This window comes from Homalodisca vitripennis, chromosome 2, assembly GCF_021130785.1.
Source record: "Homalodisca vitripennis isolate AUS2020 chromosome 2, UT_GWSS_2.1, whole genome shotgun sequence".
Taxonomy (NCBI): Eukaryota; Metazoa; Arthropoda; class Insecta; order Hemiptera; family Cicadellidae; genus Homalodisca; species Homalodisca vitripennis.
Genome location: NC_060208.1, coordinates 35,380,155 through 35,402,715, shown reverse-complemented (window position 1 = coordinate 35,402,715; position 22,561 = coordinate 35,380,155). Strand labels below are relative to the sequence as shown.

Sequence of the window (22,561 nt, the reverse complement as noted above, 5' to 3'; positions counted from 1 at the left end):
GCTCATTCGGCGGCATCGTCCCAACGCAACGTTTGCTCGCATCTCCTTACGATCCTGTGTTGTGTTGATGATCCTGGTCTAAAGTTCAACTGCACTTAATGTCAAGAAAGTAAATGTCACTTGCTTTTAGTGACCTTCTTGAAATCAGTATCATCTTGAAAGAGTAAATACTCACGGTAACTACCGTCTGAGAGAAGGTCAAACAATGGTTTTAAAATGCTTCTCTGATGATGAAATTCACTATTAGGGCCTCTAAAACTATGCCTTACTAAATGTCTCAAATTTATTGTTCAATTTCTAAAAATCTTGTTATTTCATAAAATCTTCAAATTGCATGATGACTAATGCCATCTTTATCAATGTGACATCCATATCATTCATATTAAAAAAAAGAGTTGGGATTTGAAAACACAAATTTAACAAAATATTATCATTAAGTTGGTACATCAAAACATTGAACATTAAGTAGGTAATAAAACAAATTCTTATACCAGCTACATATTATCAAAATAAAAATATTATACATGAGAGGTGTACCTAATGGACCTGTAATAAAACAATTCTTTAACCGTATCTTAGCCATTGTTGTACGATACCAATAAAAACAGAGCGAGTGGTACTCTTTTATTGTCATAATCATAGGAAACGAAATACATTACCTACGTAGGGGACCAGATTTGTTGAAAATAATTAAACGAATGGGAAAACTAGTGCACTGAAAAAGCAGGTTGTAGCCATTTATTATACTTGTCTATATATATAAAAGGTAAGAGTTCGTAACAACAGCTCATGTCATTATTGTCAGATGCAATGACAGAGACAGTGGTAAAGAAATACATTTTTACATCCGCTGAAAAACAAAAAAGAAATTGTGTCAGTTACTAAATGATAAACTTCAATCAACTACACTCAGCCAAATGCCATGACTGGACATGCACCATCACAGAACCCCTTCTTGAACGTGAAGAAATTAAGTTTCATGTAAATTTGTACTCACTTTGTTTATAAATGTATTACGGTATTTTCTCATTTCCATCATTGTTACCTATAAGAATAGTGTAAAACTATTCGCCAAACCCTATTGAGTGACGTGCACCATCATCGAACTCAGTGTTCCTCATATAGAAATAAAGCTTCATGTTCAATTTATTTTGAAGATTTCGCGCACATAGATAGACCGATAGGCAGACAGACAGATAAACAGGCAGAAATGACAGAAATGACATTGTCCAGCCTCTAGAGTGGTTAATAAATAACATTACTCAGCCCCATGAAACCTACAGTACTAAAGTACTTTTTGTCTGTTCGTTCATAATAAATGTTTTCATTTAGCGTGAAACAGAACTAATTCCCCAGCGAGACGTGAGGGTGGCGTAGTTCTAAGTCTCGATTGATGCTCCGGCCCACATAAAGGTTGTACACCCGGTGATGCAACGGCGCATCCTCCACTCCTTTCACCGCGTTTCACAAGACAACCTCGCTACTTCTCCAGGTTCTTGCTTCACTCTTCTATATCGAGCTTTTACAGTTCCCTTCGGGCTCTTCCCCACGCATCCCAATCGCCACATGATTCAACTGTTGACTGACAGTTGAATCATAATATACTTTTGATTGCAGAAATGTTCTTGATGTCAGTCAAGTTGTTGATTTTCTTTTGTTTTTATTTCTTATACTTTCCAATTTTAAAGATAACTACATTATTACTGTATTTTTGTATTTGTGACGGCAATGCATAACAGACGTGAGCAACGGACCTTAATTCAAGCAAAGGATTGTCAATGCTCTAAGGATTTATTTATTAAATAAAACATTATTATGTTTAACACCTAAAATCATTATGTATAGTAACTGAGTTCCTGGATAAGGGATGCTTGGAGTTTCCTAAGATGACATTTTATTTCGAAAGACATTGCCTAAAGTATACTTTATGTTTTATATGTACTGCACACTTATATTTGTACAACGTGTTTTTACAGTTATGGACACTCATAAAGAATTGTATTAACATTGTAAAATTTAACAATTGTTTCCTATTGTAATGTATATTTTTGTACACTCTTTTTCATTTACAGGAGCTTGTTTTACGCAAAATGTTTTAATACGGTTATATAATTATATATGACAGAAGTTTGAAATGAACTGATTTTTATATTGTATGAGAAAATGTATGATCAGGATCATCCTCCAAACAGGCAGTATCGTGAAGGAACACTGTTTCTTATTTCTTAAATCGATTATTTTAGCTTGATATATTTAGATACGTATGTCAACCTGACATTGGTTACGTAAGATTTTATCCTCATTTTTTATCATCACAGGTTAAAGAATGTATTTTTATTTTCGTCTTTCTCACATAAACTCATATTTTAGATGCAAATTAGAAGAATACATTTAATTCTAAACATTATATTAAATTCTTCTAAATTAAATTAAAATAGTCCATAATTAAAACAAGTCTCACTATAAAATCTTAATAACTATAGACTAGTTTTAGTACTTTGATAGAAATCCATTCAAAAAAGATTGCTTAAAAACTAGTTAGTTGTAAAAGTTTCAAATATAGTCACAAATTTTTAAATAAAACCTTATACAATATTTATTATTATTACGTAAAACATTTGTCCAATGTAAAATAAAACTTGAGCTCTACTTCCTCTACAAACGTTTGTAAACGTGTACTTATTATACTACTTACATTTAATTAAGTTCCTGAAAATTTAGTTTTCAAAAACGATTTATGATAATAGTTCATTGATAAGGCCTATTAAAAACATGCAGCTAAGTTATTGGATGAGCTTTAGCGCAGCATATCACTTGAGAGGCTTGACAAATTTTAATATTACGAGATAGTCCGCATAATATCTTAAACGAACTGGCTTATGCATGAAGCTCCGTTTTTTATAATACAGGTAACACCGAATTCGATGATGGTCCATGTCACTCCATAGGACTGGGATGAGCGTTAACGAACGTTTATACATTGGTCTTATGGGCAGCCATGATGGAAAAGAGAAAATAACAAAATAATTACGTTTGTAAACAAATTGATTAATGACACATTACATTTTATTATTTGACATAGTAACACATGTAGCCTAAACTACTCCAACACATATAACATCACTGATATGTTAATACTATTACATACTGCTATGAAACCTAAATTAATGAACAAAGAAAGTTCAACTCTTTTTTGATAGTGGTGATATACCATTTCCTCCGTTTATTGTTTATCTTGTTCAGTTTATGGATCTTTATTACTGAAGCGATACGTTTTCTAATACCGTGTACCGATCAATTATTCCGTTTAGTATTTTCTTTACTCGCTCCATAAAACGCGAAGAGACGACAGTAAACGGATGTGAAATCGATTTTCCGCTCTCTTAGCGTTGACAGAGTGTGCTGGACAGGATGATTTGACGGCGAGAAAACGCGGCCGAAACGTCTCGTCGCGTCCACGTCTACGTCTAGGCTGAGTGACAAACCTTGCGACAGAACGTGACGGTAGAGTTGTCGCTACGTGATCCTCTTTGTGGGAAAATAGTGAAAATGTTTTGTTACGGTCCAGAAAAGTGTGGCGCTGTAAACTGTTTGAAAAAATAAAAATGACACATAAATCGGTTAAATTGTATTTGAAGTTAATCAATCACCGCCATCATTAAGTGCGGTTCAAGAACACTGATAGAATCTTTTGCACCTCGGTTATCCATGAAATAGTACGAGCACAGCAGGGTTGTATTTGTTTTTAATTAATTTTGTAATAACGCGTTTTGGGAGTTTGGAATAATCAACGGTCCTTTAATTTCTCGTTTGTCTAAAATTTATGAATTTATCCCATGTATGTTGCAATTGGTCTTTGATAAAAACAACGACCCCAACATGTACTACAGTAGATAGATAGATGGTAGATATATATCCATCTTAAAAAAGTACTATTTTGTGGTTTACTTTTAACAAAATAATCTGGACTGTCTGTGATTTCTTCTATTTAAATATAATGATATGTTATATGAGCTATGTAACATTCATTACAACATGCAACATGTGTGTATGGAAAAGCATGAAGCAGAATTTACATGCATATGGACATATATAAAACTCATCGAAAATATTTACTATCAGTGCAAAACTATATGGATAGCATGAAAATTCAGTCAGGAAAAATATAGTTTGTAACCCATCAAATGTTCCTAACGACTCGACATGAAGTTGGATCTAGTATTGAAGAAATCCATCAATTACAACATACATGTTGTCTAATTTGTTTGGTTTTTGTCGTTTCTGTATTTTATTTACCATCCGTACAAAGTTATTAAAGTCAAGTCCTGTGATTTTAAAGTTTAACACATTTTGATTAAATTTCTCTAAAGTTATGTTTTTAAAATATTAAAAATAGAATTAATAGATCTCAAAATACAAGGCCTTGCTAATATCTAACAATATCTCTGTAAAACAGCCAAAACGTGAATTTCTATAACGAGGGATTTGTATTACAATGACTTCGTTAGCAGTTGCGAACGAGGACTTGATTCGTTCCGGTGACTCACCACAGAGTAAGAAGAGGCGACTTGAAACTCTACACAGAGTACAAAGAGAAAGTGACATAACCTCAACTCGAACTGGACAGCCTTGACCAAACCAGCTGGCTAGACTACAGTAGTTCTGAGCCTACAGATGATTTGATTTACCGTCCTAGCTGACACTTTTAGTAAAACAATGTTGAACACAGTTACGTGTCTAGATTTCCGCTAACCGGTTAGTGCATTTCTTCCCCTTCATTTCTTCTGTGCCTCATTACAACTGTAAACTATCACGACTACACTCGTTTTTGTCGAGTTTTATAGGCGAGGGATAGAGTACGATAAGCGGCCCCGGTTTTTATATCTAAATTATCAAACAATATTTAATTATTACACACATCGATTTAATCAACCAATAGTAATTATTTGAACAATTATTAAATCATCTGCACCAATTACACACGCATTTTCATATTATAAACACAATTTGTTCTACAAGTAACTTATTTTAAATAACAAAAGGTAGTTAACGTTAGGAAACTAAACGAAATAGCACTAAAATATTATTTAATGCGTCTTTCTCGGTTTCAAGATGTTTGTTTTGTTATTACCTACGTTTTTTGTATGATTTAAATTACATTTTCCCTGTGACCTGTCTTAATTTTATCGTTTGATTAATGGTTTTGATTCCTGTATTATTTATGACATTACGCATTAAACTATTTTTAATAATTTGAAACACGTGACTTTAATTTAGTATTTTAGATACTTTGATATCGATTGATAGTTCTGTTACTTGATATATACAGTATCGATGATTGTAATAAGCTATATGAAAACCGGGTCCGCTTATCGTACTTTGCCCGAAACGAGCACATGCTCTTTAAATTACACGAACACAAACCTAATTTGATACTGTTTTAACAGATAGTACCTCCTCAGTACCTAACCGATCGACAAAGACCAAAGGGAAAATCGTCACGCAAAAATATCAGCGTGCGCTGAGTACTTCACCGGGAGCTCAGACCATTTTGTGTACAATGCATATTATTGTACGTACAATATTATAATTATGTTCCATGGTTCATTTATAACTAGAAAAGTAAACTCTAACATGCATTACAGCAAGAGCCTTTGAATTTATAGTGGATTCTATGCAGTTCTCAAAATAAACCTGAATTGTTTTAACAAGTCGAGAAATTAACTTATTAACTATTAGCTTCATAGAAAGATTACTAGAAGGTGAGTTTTGAAGTGCACCAATCTTAACCTAGGATAATTTTAAGAAAACCCCCAAATTTTTCTCAAAAACTATCGATTTTTGATTTATTAATGGGGGAGTATTATTTCCATTACACATTACATAGGGGGATGCAATATAAACACTAAGCTTTACGAAAGTTGTCAAATCGCCTTATTTGAATGACAAATTGAATGCTTCACTATCTTTCAGCAATAAAAATGTTTAAGACATAAACCAAAAGAATACCGTACTTCAAATTTCAGCTAAAAATATTTTCAAAATGTTCATTTAAAAATAGCAATTACAAGAAAAAAAGGTGAGCTGATTCACACATACTTTACAATAACGAATCTAAACGGAGTAACTGTCTCCAAAGTTAAAATAATAATATTGTTTTAATATGTTTCGCCCCCATTTATGACAGTTTAAGAAAAGTTTGTAGAGAAAAGAAATCTACCATTGCCATTGTGTAACATTAGCGTAAACCAAACATATTCTAGTTATATTACATTTTTCTAAAAAATGTAACTGATTAGTTTTTAGATCTGAGGCTCTCTGAGATGGAGCGTAATGTGAGATAAATGTCTCAACAACCCGAGTTGGAAGGAAAAAGTCTCCACACCAACGAGCACAACTCTTTTCCTTAAACGACACCTTGGATTTGCCATCTAGGTTCAGCATACTTTACTAGAATTTGGTACTGTAACCATCGTTAAGGGGGCTCATGAGTTAGCTTTGAGTGTAAATGGAAAGCCAAGCCCAAGCACGGACTATTACGGCTCTCTCCCAGTAGTTGTAGTAGGCGGCAATTAGCGATTGATCAGCTGTCGGGAGTTGCTAACAACGATGACGTCACAGCCGTGAGAGAGAGCGCACCGACCTTCTAGCTGAAGAGCAGAGAAAGCGGGGTTCAATGAGGATCTGTGGTACCATGAACAGTAGAGCCCGAACTGTCCTAAATGAGAAAGGAGCTCATGACAAAACATTCGAATTTAAAAGATCAGATCCGTATGCACACAGAAACGTTAGTAGCTAAATTTCAAGAATGATGATTAGGCCTAAGCCATTACACTAATCAACTTATTCAGATTTTACTCACGAGTCACTTTTAGCGATGGCTTTGTATTACAAAATAATTTATGACAAAAAATCTTTAAAATCATTGCTGCAGGTGATAAAGCGTTATACTTTTGGGGAGCAAAGTAAAATAACTCTTCAACCCTTTTTGAAAACGAATACGTGGTACACTGGTACCGCAGCATTGGGATTCTATTACGCTCTGGAATTTGATCGGATGGTTTAGGGTAAGGGCTTATATGAAATCAACGATTTACGGATCAAGAGCTTTTCTGAGTCTTTTATTGATACAATATGACTAAAGAACTGTGAAAGTGCAAATTAAACTTTAGAACAGTTGATCAAATTTAGAAACCTCTTTCTTGAACATTGACCACCGAATACATTTGTTACCCTTATTAAGTGTTGCTTGTAAATAAGTAATAAGCACTTTACTGTCAGGTATCTCTGTAATTTATAGATGACATATACAATTTCTTTGTAGTCTATTAAAATAAGAACTCAATTATTCATAGTAGTACAAACAGGAACTTATTTCTTATAAATGAGACAACCTTCGCAATGTCTGTGACTGACGGAATAGAAAACAGCCCAATAAATAGCACATGCGTCGTATTCAAAAAACCAATCATAGACAAAGTGCTTTTGAATCGAATCATCAATGAAGATGAAACCTCATTAGTTCATCATGCTGAACCAGAGGGCAAAAGTTAATAATAATTTGGAATTGAGACGGTATTCAAGAAGATTCCAGCCAAGAAGTAATTCAATCTCTGGACTACAATCATGGATTTTTTGAAACCCACAGGCGTTTATTCTGGAACATCATCACTAAAGAAGTCGAAATTACACAGGAAGCGTTATAGTGTTTTTCAATGAGGAAGCATGTGACGCGAAACAAACTCTGTGAGCCATTGATCGTTCTTTAATTATTTCAAGATAAAGCGTATTCACACAAGCTGTAAGATTCTACGCTGTTCAAAGATTTCAGCTAAGATTTAAAATTAAACTTCGTTTGAAATAGTTCTCACTCAGTTGGATTCACATTTGTTTATCCTTTAAATTGTTTAAGATTCCGCTATTTCAAGTCTGATGAAAAGGGAGAGAAAATAATTCTACAACTTATTTCTGAGGGCATCGTAAAGCTTGTGGAGCGATGAACTAAGTACAGTGTAAGAAAAAACAGGTTGAAAATGAATGTGTATTGAATAATAGTCCTATCGTTGATTTTATTCTGTTGTGATAAATTAGAAAAAAACTGTGCTTCTTCGGCAGCGGCAGTTCTTAGCCGTAAGAAGAAAATTCTAGTCCGTATCATGTATAATGGGTTTGAAATCTCCCGTGAGTATTAGCTTATCTCGAGTTTGTTTTACTTGAAACGAGAATCTCCTGAACGAGTAACTAACGACAAGTAAAAGTTTAGATTCTTGCAAATTTCCACGCAATTTTGATGTTAAGAAGTATAAATATGATTCTTAAGACGTGAAACAAAGGTTGTGAAGTAAGGCACAGGTTGTCCTTGCAGCAAGGTTACCGTGTACTCCGTTACTCTAACACACCTTTATGAAACCTTTTACTGACCTTGATTAACTCGTAATTAATTGATTTCGAAAGTTGATAGCGTTCCATTGTTTGATTGTGAATACAATCAATATAATGGTAATATGTTGCATAATGAATTGTAAGATAGCAGTATCAAGTTGAAAGGGCTCACGACATAAGAAAGTGCACGTCTAAATTACCATTATATATATATATATATATATATATATATATATATATATATATTATATATATATATATATACAATAACATATATTATATAACATATTTCCTTAATTTGTACGTTTAAGGAGCCTCTGATATTAGATTTCACTTTCTAAATAGCCTTTAAGATTTTTTTATTATATATTGGGGCAAGTACAATAACATCTGATAAGAATAAATTGTATTTCTCTACGTCATGTTTGGTCGTGCATGCGGTCCAAATGGTTTCTAGTTGATATTAGACACATAAATAATGCTGATCTCTATGGCTGTTCTTATTAAAGTTCTCTTGTAATAGAAGAGATAAAAATTAATCTATTTATTATTTTAGATTTTTTTTAAGAAACTTTGGAAATTAAACTATAATCTTTTTAAAGGTCGTGAGTGGTTGAAGGTTTATTGTAGACATATATTTTTTTAAAGAATATATACGGAACAGCCAGAAATGCTTCTATGCATTGATTTACTGACTTTTGTTGACTTAGAATACCTAAATCTTCTAATTATATCACTGTAGTACCTACATTACATCAACATCTACACAAAAAAAAAAATATATATATATATATATATATATATATTGCTTCTTTTAAATGCGTCTACGTTTTGTAATGTTGCATTTCCTTGTACAATCCTTATCTGACTATCCAAGCTCCTGCTAACCCATTGAGCTAAAGATAATATTTTCACCTCCCTTTCCTTTGATCTGTGCTCTGTTACTATTACCTTGCTAGTTTTAAAATAGATTCCTTCATATTAAAAACATTGGTGAAACATAATACTGTCGGTTAAATGAAAATCGAATGTTTCTAATCTCCGTGTTATCCGAAGCACGATTCCTACTTCCTGATGCGTCATTACGCTCGGTGTTACATCCTCTTGAAGAGTTACACAAACGCTCGAGACGTATCTGTACTTCCTGTTAGTTCTAGACGCTAAGTAACGGGTGTAAGTGCACTTAGCCTTGGGTATCTCACGACTTCAGAGCCTTCGCCGTTCTCCGGCCTTGCGACCAGCGGCTGCGCGAAGGTAAGGCTTCACAGCTGAGCACGCTGATAAAAGATACAGCAACCGTCAAGGCTCTGGTTGCCTTCGCGTGTAGAAGCAAATACCAAACCCTATTTGGATAAGATCTAAGATTTTTATAATTGTTTTGCTAAAAATCATATTACTTGTTATAGTAAATCCAGAATTACATGATATGAAATGGAATACGCAGTGTTTTATTTTCTTTTTTTATTAAATACACGATAAAGCCGCAAAAAGTTTGGAAGGTATATTTTTCCCATAAAATTCCCCTAAATTATTAAAAGCGTCAAGATAACCATACAGTTAGAATACGTTTCGTACACAAAATCCCATGTTTTAACAGCACAGGTAGACTTGCAGATGTCTAATTTATTCCTCTTTTTCAGAGAACCTATTATTTTTTTCTGGAAACATTACACTATTTGGAATAAACATATAGCCCCTTTGCACAAATCAATATTCAATAAATGTTTTTAACTTTTAAATTCAAGTAGGGTGGTCTAAACGGCATTCTAATATATTGATCTAATTATGCAGAGTATTTTTCTTACTGTTCTATAATTTCCAAAACGCTGTAAATATGCTGTACTTGGTATATAGTGTTTACTTTTAAGGAATAAAGGTACATAAGAACGCGACATGGAAACCTATAAGTTTGGCTGAGAATAGTCACTGACTAGGACTAGTCAGTGACTTTACTATTGGTGATCGAAGTCCACAGGATTAGAATGTCCTTCAGGTAGCAACATGGCATCAGGATGTCCTTCACGCAGGATATAATCCCATAAAGAATTCCTCTAGAGAGAGGGACTACTGATTTTTCTTCTCTTGTTAATGATCAAAGCTCCTTTCACTATCAATGATGGATTGAATGGCCTATCACATAAAAATCGCGGGGAAACCCCGCACTGTGTAATCGTCACGATTTGGGAGTTCAGTTTGATTTTAAATCGATTGCAAGAACAACCCAATCCCATTCAAGAGGATTTGACAGAGGTCGTGATGACTGAGCTTTCACCGTTTTCCCGGGAAAGTGAACAATAAGCGGGCGATAGAAGAACATGACAATGACATCAACTATGTTGACAACGTGGGAGATAACTGTGTTTTTATGTATTCAAGACTAATGCACAACAGCGAAAAAGATCAACAGTGTTATATAAACAATGAGAAACTTCTAAACAAAGAGTACTATACATTTTGTAATACAACGATGGCTAGTCTCCGAAATCCTATTACCCTTTCAAACCTTTCATAGTCAACTACAAACTTTAAACAAAAAATTGTAAAAAATTATGTTTTTAAATTAGTAATTTGAACAACAATTTTGCCTATTAGAAAGTAATGTACATTTGAATGATACAATATGAGAATTGTATTAGCTTTTCTGTTTAGTATTTCATAGATATTTATTCTCTGATTTCTATAAAACAACAGTGGTTTCGATATTGTAAAAATTTGGAGAGGTTTTAATGGAAAAGCTATATATTTAACACTTTCTTCATGTTTTGTGATGCGTTTTCCCAAAAACAACAAATATGCCTTCAAATTCAGGAAATGATGGATTTCTTATAAAAGTAATATTTCAGCTTACACATCCTATGAAATTATTTTAGAAATATAGTTGTACATGTAATATTAACAGGACTAAAAATTAAAATGAAGTCAATCGCACAAATGATCATGGTTTTGATAAGTCTTCGCTTGTTTCCTAGCCAAGAGAAGTAAAGCCCGGTAAACATACAACCTTTCAAGAGAAATAAATATTTGTTTGCTCAACTTCCTGTTAATGGCCGACGCTACGTCTATGTTATGCCGTGCTATATGAGCATATTACATCAGGAAATTATTGTTTAGAAGAGACGAAAAGAAGTTTACTTGGCAGGGAAATGCAAATTTAACTCGTTGGATATCAAAGGATGAAGTAATCAATGCATATGCATATCCATATGGTTTTATAGTTCGCTTAGTAAACCCTCAATCTATAATATAATTCTTAAGCTGTTTTTAGTGCATTCAAAGTCGCCTTCTAGTTTATAATTATGCAAGTTTAATTCTTTCGACGCGGTTTCCTATTCCTCCTCAACGTGAAAATACTTCCTGTTGATCACATCGAATATTTTAATTATTATCTACATTGGTATTACAGTATTTGTATTATGTCAAGGTAATTGTAACTGGATACGTACAAACTGTAATTCTAAAGTTAAAGTATAAATAAGAGTAATAAAGTAATTTTAGCATGCACATACACAATTTATTATTAATCACATCTAACTCAGAATCTTCCAATTCTCTGAAAACATAGTTGCATTTAAACAGGCACACGAAAGTGACCTCTGTGGTCAAACCCACTGTCAGCGGGTTCACACTGCTGATTTCATTTAGTCAGTTGACCCACAAGTGATTATTCTTTGTGGGCATTTATTAGTTGGAAGAGTCGCGATGAGTCTGAATCATTAAAAGCTCTAAAGAGCTGGCCAGTCCAGAAAGGTCAAACTCTTTATTTGAATTCCATTTGCAATTTTGACCAGTTTTGGTATTGAATTCAGTAACGATTTTAAAGTTCTAACTTGGTACCATGCATTCTTTCGAATACTCAGATAACATCAATAGAAATCAGTGAAATCACCAAATCATCCAGGTATTTTCAAGATTTTTGCAACATGGTAAATATTAGCTTTGACCGCACATATTAGACAAAGTTGTTTACTGCTTGTGAGAAACTTTTCAAAGCCTAAATATGCACTATGGAAAGTTTCTGTTTGCATTTCCACTTGTGCTCTAGCTAAAACAATTTTGATATACATTTGACATAAAGGTAAGAAGATGGTACCGATTCCAAAATGGGTTGTAATCTAAGCCCAATCACATGAACTATTGGATAATTCACGACCAAGAAATCAAAGAGTATTGCAGTAAACAATAACAATACAAGTTTGTATAGTATATACGTATTAAGGCTAGTATAGTGACAATTCACCGCTTCAATAAGATTTATTAAGAGCCGTGTATTCTGAAACTTACAATGTGATAATCATTAGAATGTTAAATGTTCGATTTATTTATCCCTTGCAGGTTGTAGAAATTTTGGAAGTTGTATAATTGTTCAATTATGGGTTTTAATTGTTTTTATTCATTTAGAAGTTTGCTTTCATAGCAAAAACTATTGCATTTGTATAAATTATAACAATTGACCGTTCGTAATAATCTAAAACCAAAAATAAGAGAGTAAAACGGTTCATGAATTTGCGTTGTTTGCTTGCGATAAATTTGATATAGCAGCCAGTACTGTCACATTTTTATCGAATAGTATCGGAATTTTTAAAGTTGTCGAAATAAGGAAAACTAATCAGAGTTCGAGTCGAGAGAGATATATCTCTTTTTATGGTGTATTTTTCTAATGTACACAGTGGTATGCAGAGTAGTAACACAACTGACAGTTTTATTAGCAAATAATTTCGAAATAGTAAACTCTACTTTTGCTCGGTGGTCTGTGGGAAGTAATTATTAGGACAGCCTTTGTTTCTTGTAATTTATTCTCGCCTTGATTAATTTCAGCCTCACCACGCTGGGTAGCTCCGCGGAACGGCTTACATAATGTCATTAAATACACCCGGATGTCGTCACTCTCTCGCTGGCTTATTGTTACATGTTACAGCTCCTCTTCAGAACTTGGTATTGTGGTTAGCTAACGCGTCTATTTCCGTCACTTCCCTTACCCTTGATCGTCCTCAAAGTATGATGTGATTTTGAGCTACTACTGTACGTGAGTCACGAGATGGCCCTTGGTCTCTTTGCATACCCGCAAATTGAAGGCGCCAATCACCTTTTTTGAGACTCTAACTATAATCGTGTGCACTAATGTTGCAGACGTAATTACTGACTTAAGAGCCTGCAAAATAAAATGATACCACTAAAATACACAGCTGCACCGTGAACTGGGCCAGGATGAATCTCGTGACTCGCTTACAGTAATATAATTATCAACACTATCAAGTGTTTTGATGATGCATCGTATGTAAGGTTTAAAATTAGTTCTATCCAGACTGCCCCTTGGCCGGTCTATGTCCTTAGATTTGCTCTTAGTGACAGTGGACCTCACAATTCTAGATCTCGAAGATAATCGACACAAAACACAGAAGCCGAAAGCCAATCTCCATTGAATAAGCACACAATCTCGTTTTTAGCGAAATCAATAAACAAATTTCTCCTAGGCAAACATTCAATTGCAAGCCGCGCTAGTTGGTGGAGGTCGAAATGGAAGGGCATTTGAAGGGTTAAAAATATCGAGTAATAATTTTTCTCCATGTCAATTTTTGTTTTTAGCTTTACACACATTAAACTGAGCATCGGACACATAAATAATATTTATAACAGCATCTGAAAAAAATAAAGAGAAAAAGACTTTCAGACAATTATTCTGTTAGTTTAAAGAGTTTCAACTTAGAAAATGAGATATGGAACAATGTGTTTTCATAGTTTCAACCCTTTTATAACCCTACTATTTCGGGTAAAAAGAACTAGCGTGATCGTTTTTTCTCTTAGGGTAAATTCCTCTATCGATTTCAGTTAAAACCAAGTTTTTATATTTATGCAATGCAAATTTGCTCACTGCTCCTAGGCTATACGCTCTAATGCGGGATGATTTTGCAAGTAGGAACTCAAAATCGAGCGAAGAGAGTTTGAGTTACCTTGAGTCTAGGTTTGGATGTAACATTTGGTTTCTTTTAGTATTTGTTACAAACGAGATGACACACAATAATGACTCCAAGCAGACAATGTATTACCGTATATGTTACTTTCGAAAATAATTCGAGAAATTTGGAAGGCCTGTACAAATTAAAGAACCGCTCCTTAATTGCCATTTCCCTAATTAGATCTGAGCACAATTACCAGCTACGTGTTAAGAGAGAAGAACTATCAGCTTCAATGCTAATTACCGTGAACTCTACGGTGTTAGTCATCAGCTGAGTACAATAGTTCTTAAATATAATTTTATACAAGGAGTTCAAAAAGGTCTAGAATTTTCAGGGAGTAAAGAGTTCAGTACTACTAATTTTTCAGTGTTCCTTGTCTTAAAAGGTTATCTTATACGAAAGATGGGTATGTGAGATTTGACCATATTTATTTGGGTTTATATGAAGATAACACAAATCAAGTGGTTATGAGTAAAAGATCTGTTTTTTTTTTTCATTATTTGTGATTTTCCAAATCCTTCAACGGCTGTTTCACAAACTAAGAAGGATATAATCTGATCTTTTAAAGTCGTAAAATAAAGTAAAACTTGTTTATTTTCTCCCTTGTTTGAGTTTGTAGCATTAGTTTTTATCTGACACAAGTACCAACATTACAACCGAAACTTATGAAAACGAAAATAGAAGCATTCATTGTCTGCAGTCATGTGCGATGAATCTGGAGAAGCGAAGAAGGATGTAGTTCAGACTGAGGCCAGGCCGTTGGAGAGACCGTAGCAACGGATACGGGGATATCTCCGTTATCCGATCCGTTCTCTAAGAGCGCCATGTCGGTTGCCATTGGCCGTTTGTCGTGCGCCGTTTGCCCAAGTAATGACACGGATCTGTCATTATCGTGTCCCTGGCTGGAACTATAGCCATTAACATGGCTGCATAGTGTGCAGCTATCCGCGACTCAGGCGATTTTCTTTCTGGTCACCTAACTTATGAAAGAAAACTTGTGGATTGGAAACATTGTTGGACTAATGCCTTAATTTAGGACACAATTTTAATAATTTCTAATCTACATGTAAGATGTACTCTAATAAGGTTTAAGAATTTAAACCAAGCGTGAATATCTTTTTTCAGTAAAATACAAATAATATTGTGGTGCAAGTTCAGATCCTTGTGGTATACCAGCCCCTAAATTTCCGATCGCATACTGTATTACGTCTTTAAAACGGAATTGCAATTTGGATTCGTTCCATCAAATGATATGCTCAATAGCACAGCTATGAAAATTAACTGTTCATGTGTTGAATGGTGATATTCCAATTCAAAATCTATATTTGAAAACGATCACATTTAAATTATATTGTATTATCTTCAAATCCATTGCAGATTATACAAGTATGCTTAACCGTTACTTATCTAAACGTTAGAAAAGACTAATTTACAACCTTTTCCCAAATTCATTTTTGTGTTTGTCATTATACATGCTAATCTGGAATAACTGCATTGTAAAACCATCTTAAGCAGTTTATATTTGAAGATTAATTTGCTTTCTTTCTTCAAAACTTAGTGTTCTTTTCAACAAACGGATGTAATGAGATTGAAAAATAAACAAAGTAAACCTTTCATAATGATTTATTGAAAAAGGTTTAACTTCAAAACATTGGCTAACAACTGAGTCTCATGATAAACAACTACAAATTTCAGACAGTGGATAAACATGTGACAATCTCGATAATTATTACTTCCAGTACCAAACACGGAGTGGGTGTAGTGCATACGTATTGTTGTCATGTCAGACTCCCATGGATAGAGTTACTCGACCTTGGAGGTTTCCTTTCACACAAAGGATGGCTTCTCCTGGTTGTGACTGGGCGTACTATAACTTGACTCTGTTTATGGGTTAACTACATAATACAAGTTTAGTAGTGTTCTTCAAGGCTGACATAAGAAAACGTTTACGAATGACATCACAAGCCCAAGCCTTTACTTCATCACTGCCATAAATTAGTCAGTGCGAGCGATCTTTCGTTAGGATTCCAATGTTAAAGTGAGCCTTAATATCATTGTAAAGGTCTCTCTCCTGATAGTCTAGCCCATATCGAGATGTAGAGCTTTATGGTGTTAGTATTTTCAAGCAGGTTTTCAAATATAAGTAAAGACATACGCTGAGCAAAATGGACGTAAGGACGTAAAGGACCAAAATGTTCTAGTTACAAGTTATTCTCTTGTATTATAAGGGGAAATATGAGAATCCCTTCTCGCCACCGCACAATGAATTTTCCCTTTTTAAAATCTACAAAACAGTTGAACCAATTCTGAGCAATGCTGAGACGATATAGGAAACGTACTCGTAATCCAGGAAGAAAGACAAGTATCATCAGATAGAGTATGTGTATAGTACAGTATACATAGCTTGGTATTTCATGCAACTAACGGATGTTCCCCCATTTTTACTCTTGTCGTAGATCTTCTTTAATGAATCATTACGTTATATTTATGGAAAGTATTTTTTACAGCTTAAACAATTCCTTACTACAACTACACAAAGTTCATAGTAAAACTCTATGTTTGGTTGAAAATCTTGACTATTCATTATGTGAAGTATGTAGCAGTGCCAAAGGTCCGACTGTTGTGTGTTGCTATAACCAGCTGTGCTATTTTTCTGTAATTAATTTTTCTGTGTTTCTGTAACTAACTGTGCTGTGTTGCTATAACTAATTGTGATATATTTCTGTAACTAACTGTGCTGTATTTCTATAACTAACTGTACTATGTTTCTGTAACTAACTATGCTGTGTTTTATAATAAACTGTGCTGTGTTTCTATAACTAACTCTGCTGTGTTTTCATAACCAACTGTGCTGTATTTCTGTAACTAACTGTGCTATGTATCTGTACCTAACTGAGTTATATTTCTATAACCAGCTGTGCTGTGTTTCTATAACTAACTGTGCTGTGTTTCTGTAACTAACTGATGCTATGTTTCTGTAACTAACTCTGCTGTGTTTTCATAACCAACTGTGCTGTATTTCTATAACTAACTGTGCTATGTTTCTGTAACTAACTGTGCTGTGTTTTTACTACCAACTCTGCTATGTTTTTAAAATGAACTGTGCTGTGTTTCTATAACTAACTCTGCTGTGTTTTTCATAACCAATTGTGCTGTGTTTTTATAATCAAATCCGTTCTATTGCTATAACCAGCTGTGCTGTGTTGGTGTAACTAACTGTGATTTGTTGATATAACCAGCTGTGCTGTGTTGCCATAACTAACTGTGTCCTGTTGCATGAGCCCGCACATACCGGGAGCGGGAGGTCATACTGTTCGTGACATGATCCTGCTGGTCGTGACCGCCCGGAGACCGCTGCAGTCGTCGTCTTTTGTCTTTTCAAGAAATTTGTTAGTGCATTAGCAGCCTACCCAGCAAACTTCCAGGCCTCACGCAGAATGCTTCAATACGCAGATGTGAAACACTGTCCAGTTTGCTTTTAAAAATGTCTGATACGATAATTTACTCTAATCCTGTTACTGGCGAGTTAAAATATAATGTTAAATTTATTAATTACCCGTTCCCCATCTTTCTTGTATACCTTTGGTTCCACGAAAATACATTATAGATATTTAATCAATGTAAATCTAAGTACTTCAATTTTTTGTTTGATGGCTTTTAAAGGAATTGCTTGCACTATTTTGAAACAATTGTACGCTTATAAACTATATAAATAATAGATACGTTAGAAATCATATCTTGCGAATAGAAATCATGCCGTAGGTTTTTGGCAATGCTCGGATTGGCATATTTTAATAAATGTGTTTAGAATTGAGCGCTCCAATTGTGAGCCAGAAAAAACTGGACAATTTTTCTTGATGTACAATTTTTAATGTGACGTAAACAATTTGCATCACATTAGTAAATACAGAATTGACAAAAACATGTGGTATAGTTTATAAAAATTAAAATATAGGATATCAGAGTAATACACTTAACCCTAAATGAACTGCCATTGACCACCATTTATCTTAAAATGTAAAGTAAATGTATAAGGACAATTGCTCATTTTTAATTACCCCTCATAAACAATCAACCCTTTTCGCTTGCTATGATTTGCTCTTGAGGAAGTACGAGAGCATCAATAAAATGTTTTGCTCTCTTTGGAATCTTTTATTTATAGATATAATTAATACGCACTAAGCAGACTGTGTCGATTTTGACTTATTAGTAAGTTTAGGTTCGCGCTAAAACATGGTACTTTTAAAACTTCTCTGTTCATAAAAATGTGTTAATATTACTCTATACTATTATATAAAAATCTAATCTCACGGTTTCTCTCTGCGTTTTTGTGTATTTTACACAATTAGGCAAATAGCCTACTATTGGACCGAGTGTACTGAAACTTTGCATGGGCATTCTTAGGGTCCTTGGTAACGCATAAGATACTCCATTATTCATTATATTTATGGACATGACTTAATTAACTGATTGTAAATGTGTTTTAATAACTTCTTTAAGTAAAGAATGATAAGTATAATAATTTATACACATTTAAACAGGTGATAGTAAATGTTTCTTGTTATTCATCTGTCAAGGTCAGTTACACTTTATAAATATTATATTACGTGCAAAAGCTTTTCTTTGTCTGGATTTTTATTGGGATTTTAATTAACTACGGTAAAATACCATAATTTATTATATCATAAGACGTGTGTTAACTGAAAAGCTAAGGACTTCAACTTTAGCCTCGCTTTAGACTTAGGATTCTTCCACACTGGCCTAAAATAGTTAAATTGTTACTGGAATCGTTCAGGGTCCCAAATTCAAATTTAAATATACAATTGATCAAAAGTTACGAATGTCTTTTTTTATGACTATCACTTATCTCAGGATTGTTTGAAATGCCATTTAAAAAGAGTTTGGATTTTTTTTCCAAAACCAAATTGCGTGCGAAGTCACGGATAATTATTAGTTATAACATTACATCGAAGTTCATTCAACTTTCAAAAAACTACCACATCTACAAAAAGTGAGTAGAAGAGGAACAGGAAGAAAATACGACGATGGTCTACGACTTGTTTGTTATCTATTTAGACACACTGATTAGTGCCTGTTCGCGAGGTTACTACAAACTTTGTAACTCCGTATTAATTTGTCAAGTTGCTGTTTGATTTTACCAATGAGAGTGTTATTTAGCAAGAAGTAAAACTTATCGTTTTACTAATGGGAAAATTTGTAAAACTTATCGTATGGACATTTGTTCGCCGATTTTAATTAGGCTAATAAGTAGTCAATTCAATATGTAAGTAATAATGTAAGGTAGTTAACTAGTGCTAATTTACTCAGTAGCAAAGTCACGGTCTGTTTTTATTATTCGTCCTTTTTAAACGTGAAGTCTTTAGATGTGGGAAAAGAACTATTTCTCAAACAAGATAAAACTTAACTAAACCATTTACGTTTTACGAAAAAAATGAGTAATATACACAAATGGAATATTTCCCCGCTAAGCTGAGTTTAAGAAGTAGGTTTAAAATCGTAAGTTCTTTTAGAAATAATAGTGAAAAATGTTTAGAGCAAAAACTATGAAAACACATTTAAAACCAGGTGTAACAAGACGCTATTGTCTAAAACTTCCCGATAATTTAACTTATGCATTATGATTGTATGAAATACAATTTAAAGGTTTTTTGCACGAATCGATTATTCATGTATTAGTATATTAATTACTAAAATATTTCAAAAAATATGATGGAAGAAAACTAAGATAATTTGGAAATTTTTAATAAGAACTGTTTTATATTCAAATACAGTAACTTAAAAACGTCAATACACTGACAAATGGAGGGATACCAGTTTCGCCCTGACATAGAGTAATAATGTTTAACTTACATTCCCATTTATAATAAACACACAGCGAGATATACCTTAGATAGTGGTAATATGGTTGGTGGTATGTTATACAATTATACGAAAGAGAAAATTATTATAAATTTAATTTAATTTTTCGAAAGGACTTTTACAACATAATGGATGCAGTCAAGATAATGGTTCAAAATCAGCCTATGGGTTTCTTTGCTTATCGAAATACCAGTTTTGCTCTGCCATAGAGCAATCATGGTTAACTTACATTCCCATTTATAATAAACACATAAAGAGATATACCTTAGATAGTGGAAATATGGTTGGTGGTATGTTATAAAATTATATTGAAGAGAAAATTATTACAAATTAAATTAAATTTTTCGAAATTACTTGTACAACATAATGGATACAGTCAGTATAGTGGTTCAAAAGTAGCCTCTGGGTTTCTCTTCCTATCGGAAAAAAATTGGAATGGAGTACTGTATAAGATACTGACCGGCGGCGGCTCGGCGGTGTAGACCTCACTAGGGGGATACTCCTTTCCTACCCCCACCGTGGAGATGCTGTCCTGCTGCTTGTCCATGATGTGTCCGGGAGTAGCGCCTACACCGGAGTGCCGCTCAACTCGGGCCGCACGGCTCTTGGCTGTCCCTCCCCACTCTCCTCGCTGCACCCGCCCGCTTTCCGCCGGCTTGCGGTCGTCAGGAGTCTCGGGAGAACTTCTTAGGGCCGGACTGATTCCTGGAGTTGCTCAACCGTCTACATGAAAAACCTATTTCATCCTAGGGATCTCCCTTTTGAAAAATCATTCCCTTTGCAAAGTCTAGGAAAGGTGTAGCGTTAGTATTTAATGTATACCCATTGTTACAGTTCAGAGAGAGAAGGATGATGTATAAGAATCAATTTACACCCCGTTCGGTATTGATCCGTCCACCAGGACTCCAAGACTCAGGAATCCAAAATAACACAAGAGACCCACATATGCAACAAAAATCTTTTTATCTCACATCCTAATTTCAAGTTTCCAAATTATAACTTTCAATTTCATTATCTCTAATTACTTACTCAAATTTTTACAGTTTTATCATTTCTATTTGTCATAATACCCTTAGTGAAATGGAGCGCTGTATGATGTGTAAGGATTAATTTACACCCTGTTCTGTATTGATCCGACTACCAGAACTCCAAGACTCAGGTATCTATAACAAAACAGAGACCCACACATGTAACGAACTTCTTTGTGGGTTTCAGACTTTCGAAATTCATGATCGAGAAATTCGGAAATTTCAAAATTTACAGTACCTCTAATATTTCCACCAACTTTTACCTTTTTGATAATATCCCGTTATAATACCCTTAGTGAAATGGAGCAAGTTTCTCTCAGATTAAGCTTACGGATATACTAAGGACCGACAGGTTCGTGTCGTTATCTATCTGTGCGTCCGCTTGTATGATCGTCTACGAGATAGCTCTGCCACATAAGACCAAGAGGGAATTATTGTTTTTGAGATACCAGGGCAGCAAGAATGTTCTTTTATCTTGATTAGATAAAAGTAGGTTGTAAGAAATTTAACATTTTACATGTTTTTTTTTAAATAAATAATGTCAGCTTCAAAAGACGTATGTTTAACTTTACAGTTAGTATAAATAATTAATTTAACTCTATAGCCCCACCTAGGACTGTGAGTTTTAAAAATGCACTGAACAATTTTGTACTAATTCAAATTATTTACTTGTGAAACCTTTTGTTTATTGGCTTCAGTAGTGACGTAATTATATTTCCGAATGAAATATATAATTTACTGGCTACCAAAAGGTATCACAAAAGAGAAATACTCTAACCTATAAAACTCCCTTATTCACGGTGGATGTAAACCACCTCGTCTCCACTTAACTGACAATTTTAACTATTCAGCAGTTATTGATTGCAAACTTTACATTTTCTGCAATAGAAAGTCGGTAACTTTTTGAAATATTGAATGAAAAGAACGCCTACCGAGTTACATTCTCTAATTAGAAGTTGGTAGCATTTCAAAACTTTTGATAGGATTACTATACTATAACCTTTGAGAGATTTGTGAAAGACAAAAAATTTCAAAACATGCCAAAAATCTCTCACCAGTCTTTCTAAAGTCTCAAATTTAGAGTACAGTTGTCATCTTCTCTTAGTTTAACAATTAGTGGTTAGTTTTTAAAAATTAACAAAATCAGTAAAGCAACCAACATTGTTGTAAAGCAGTCCCGAATCGAGTTTCTTGGTGCTTTAACCGAATAAGATGTATCGTTTAAGGTATCATACTATAATTTAGATCAATATAATGGTTGATTCTTTTTAATATGCCATTATGGATGGGGTAGTTGCTAATTTGTTTAATCCTTAT

General features: G+C 33.9%; 1 protein-coding gene across 2 annotated transcripts in view; it reads right to left on the bottom strand.

Moving 5' to 3' along the window:
- LOC124353795 (WAS/WASL-interacting protein family member 3) overlaps positions 1 to 20,827 on the bottom strand; it is a 49,027-nt gene extending 28,200 nt beyond the window's left edge. For both annotated transcript variants that reach the window (XM_046803792.1, XM_046803793.1), the window contains exon 1: positions 20,677 to 20,827. In XM_046803792.1, coding sequence (XP_046659748.1) covers positions 20,677 to 20,763 — 87 coding nt within the window. In that variant the 5' untranslated portion in view covers positions 20,764 to 20,827. The remainder of the gene's footprint in view (positions 1 to 20,676) is intronic.
- Positions 20,828 to 22,561: the final 1,734 nt, after the last annotated feature.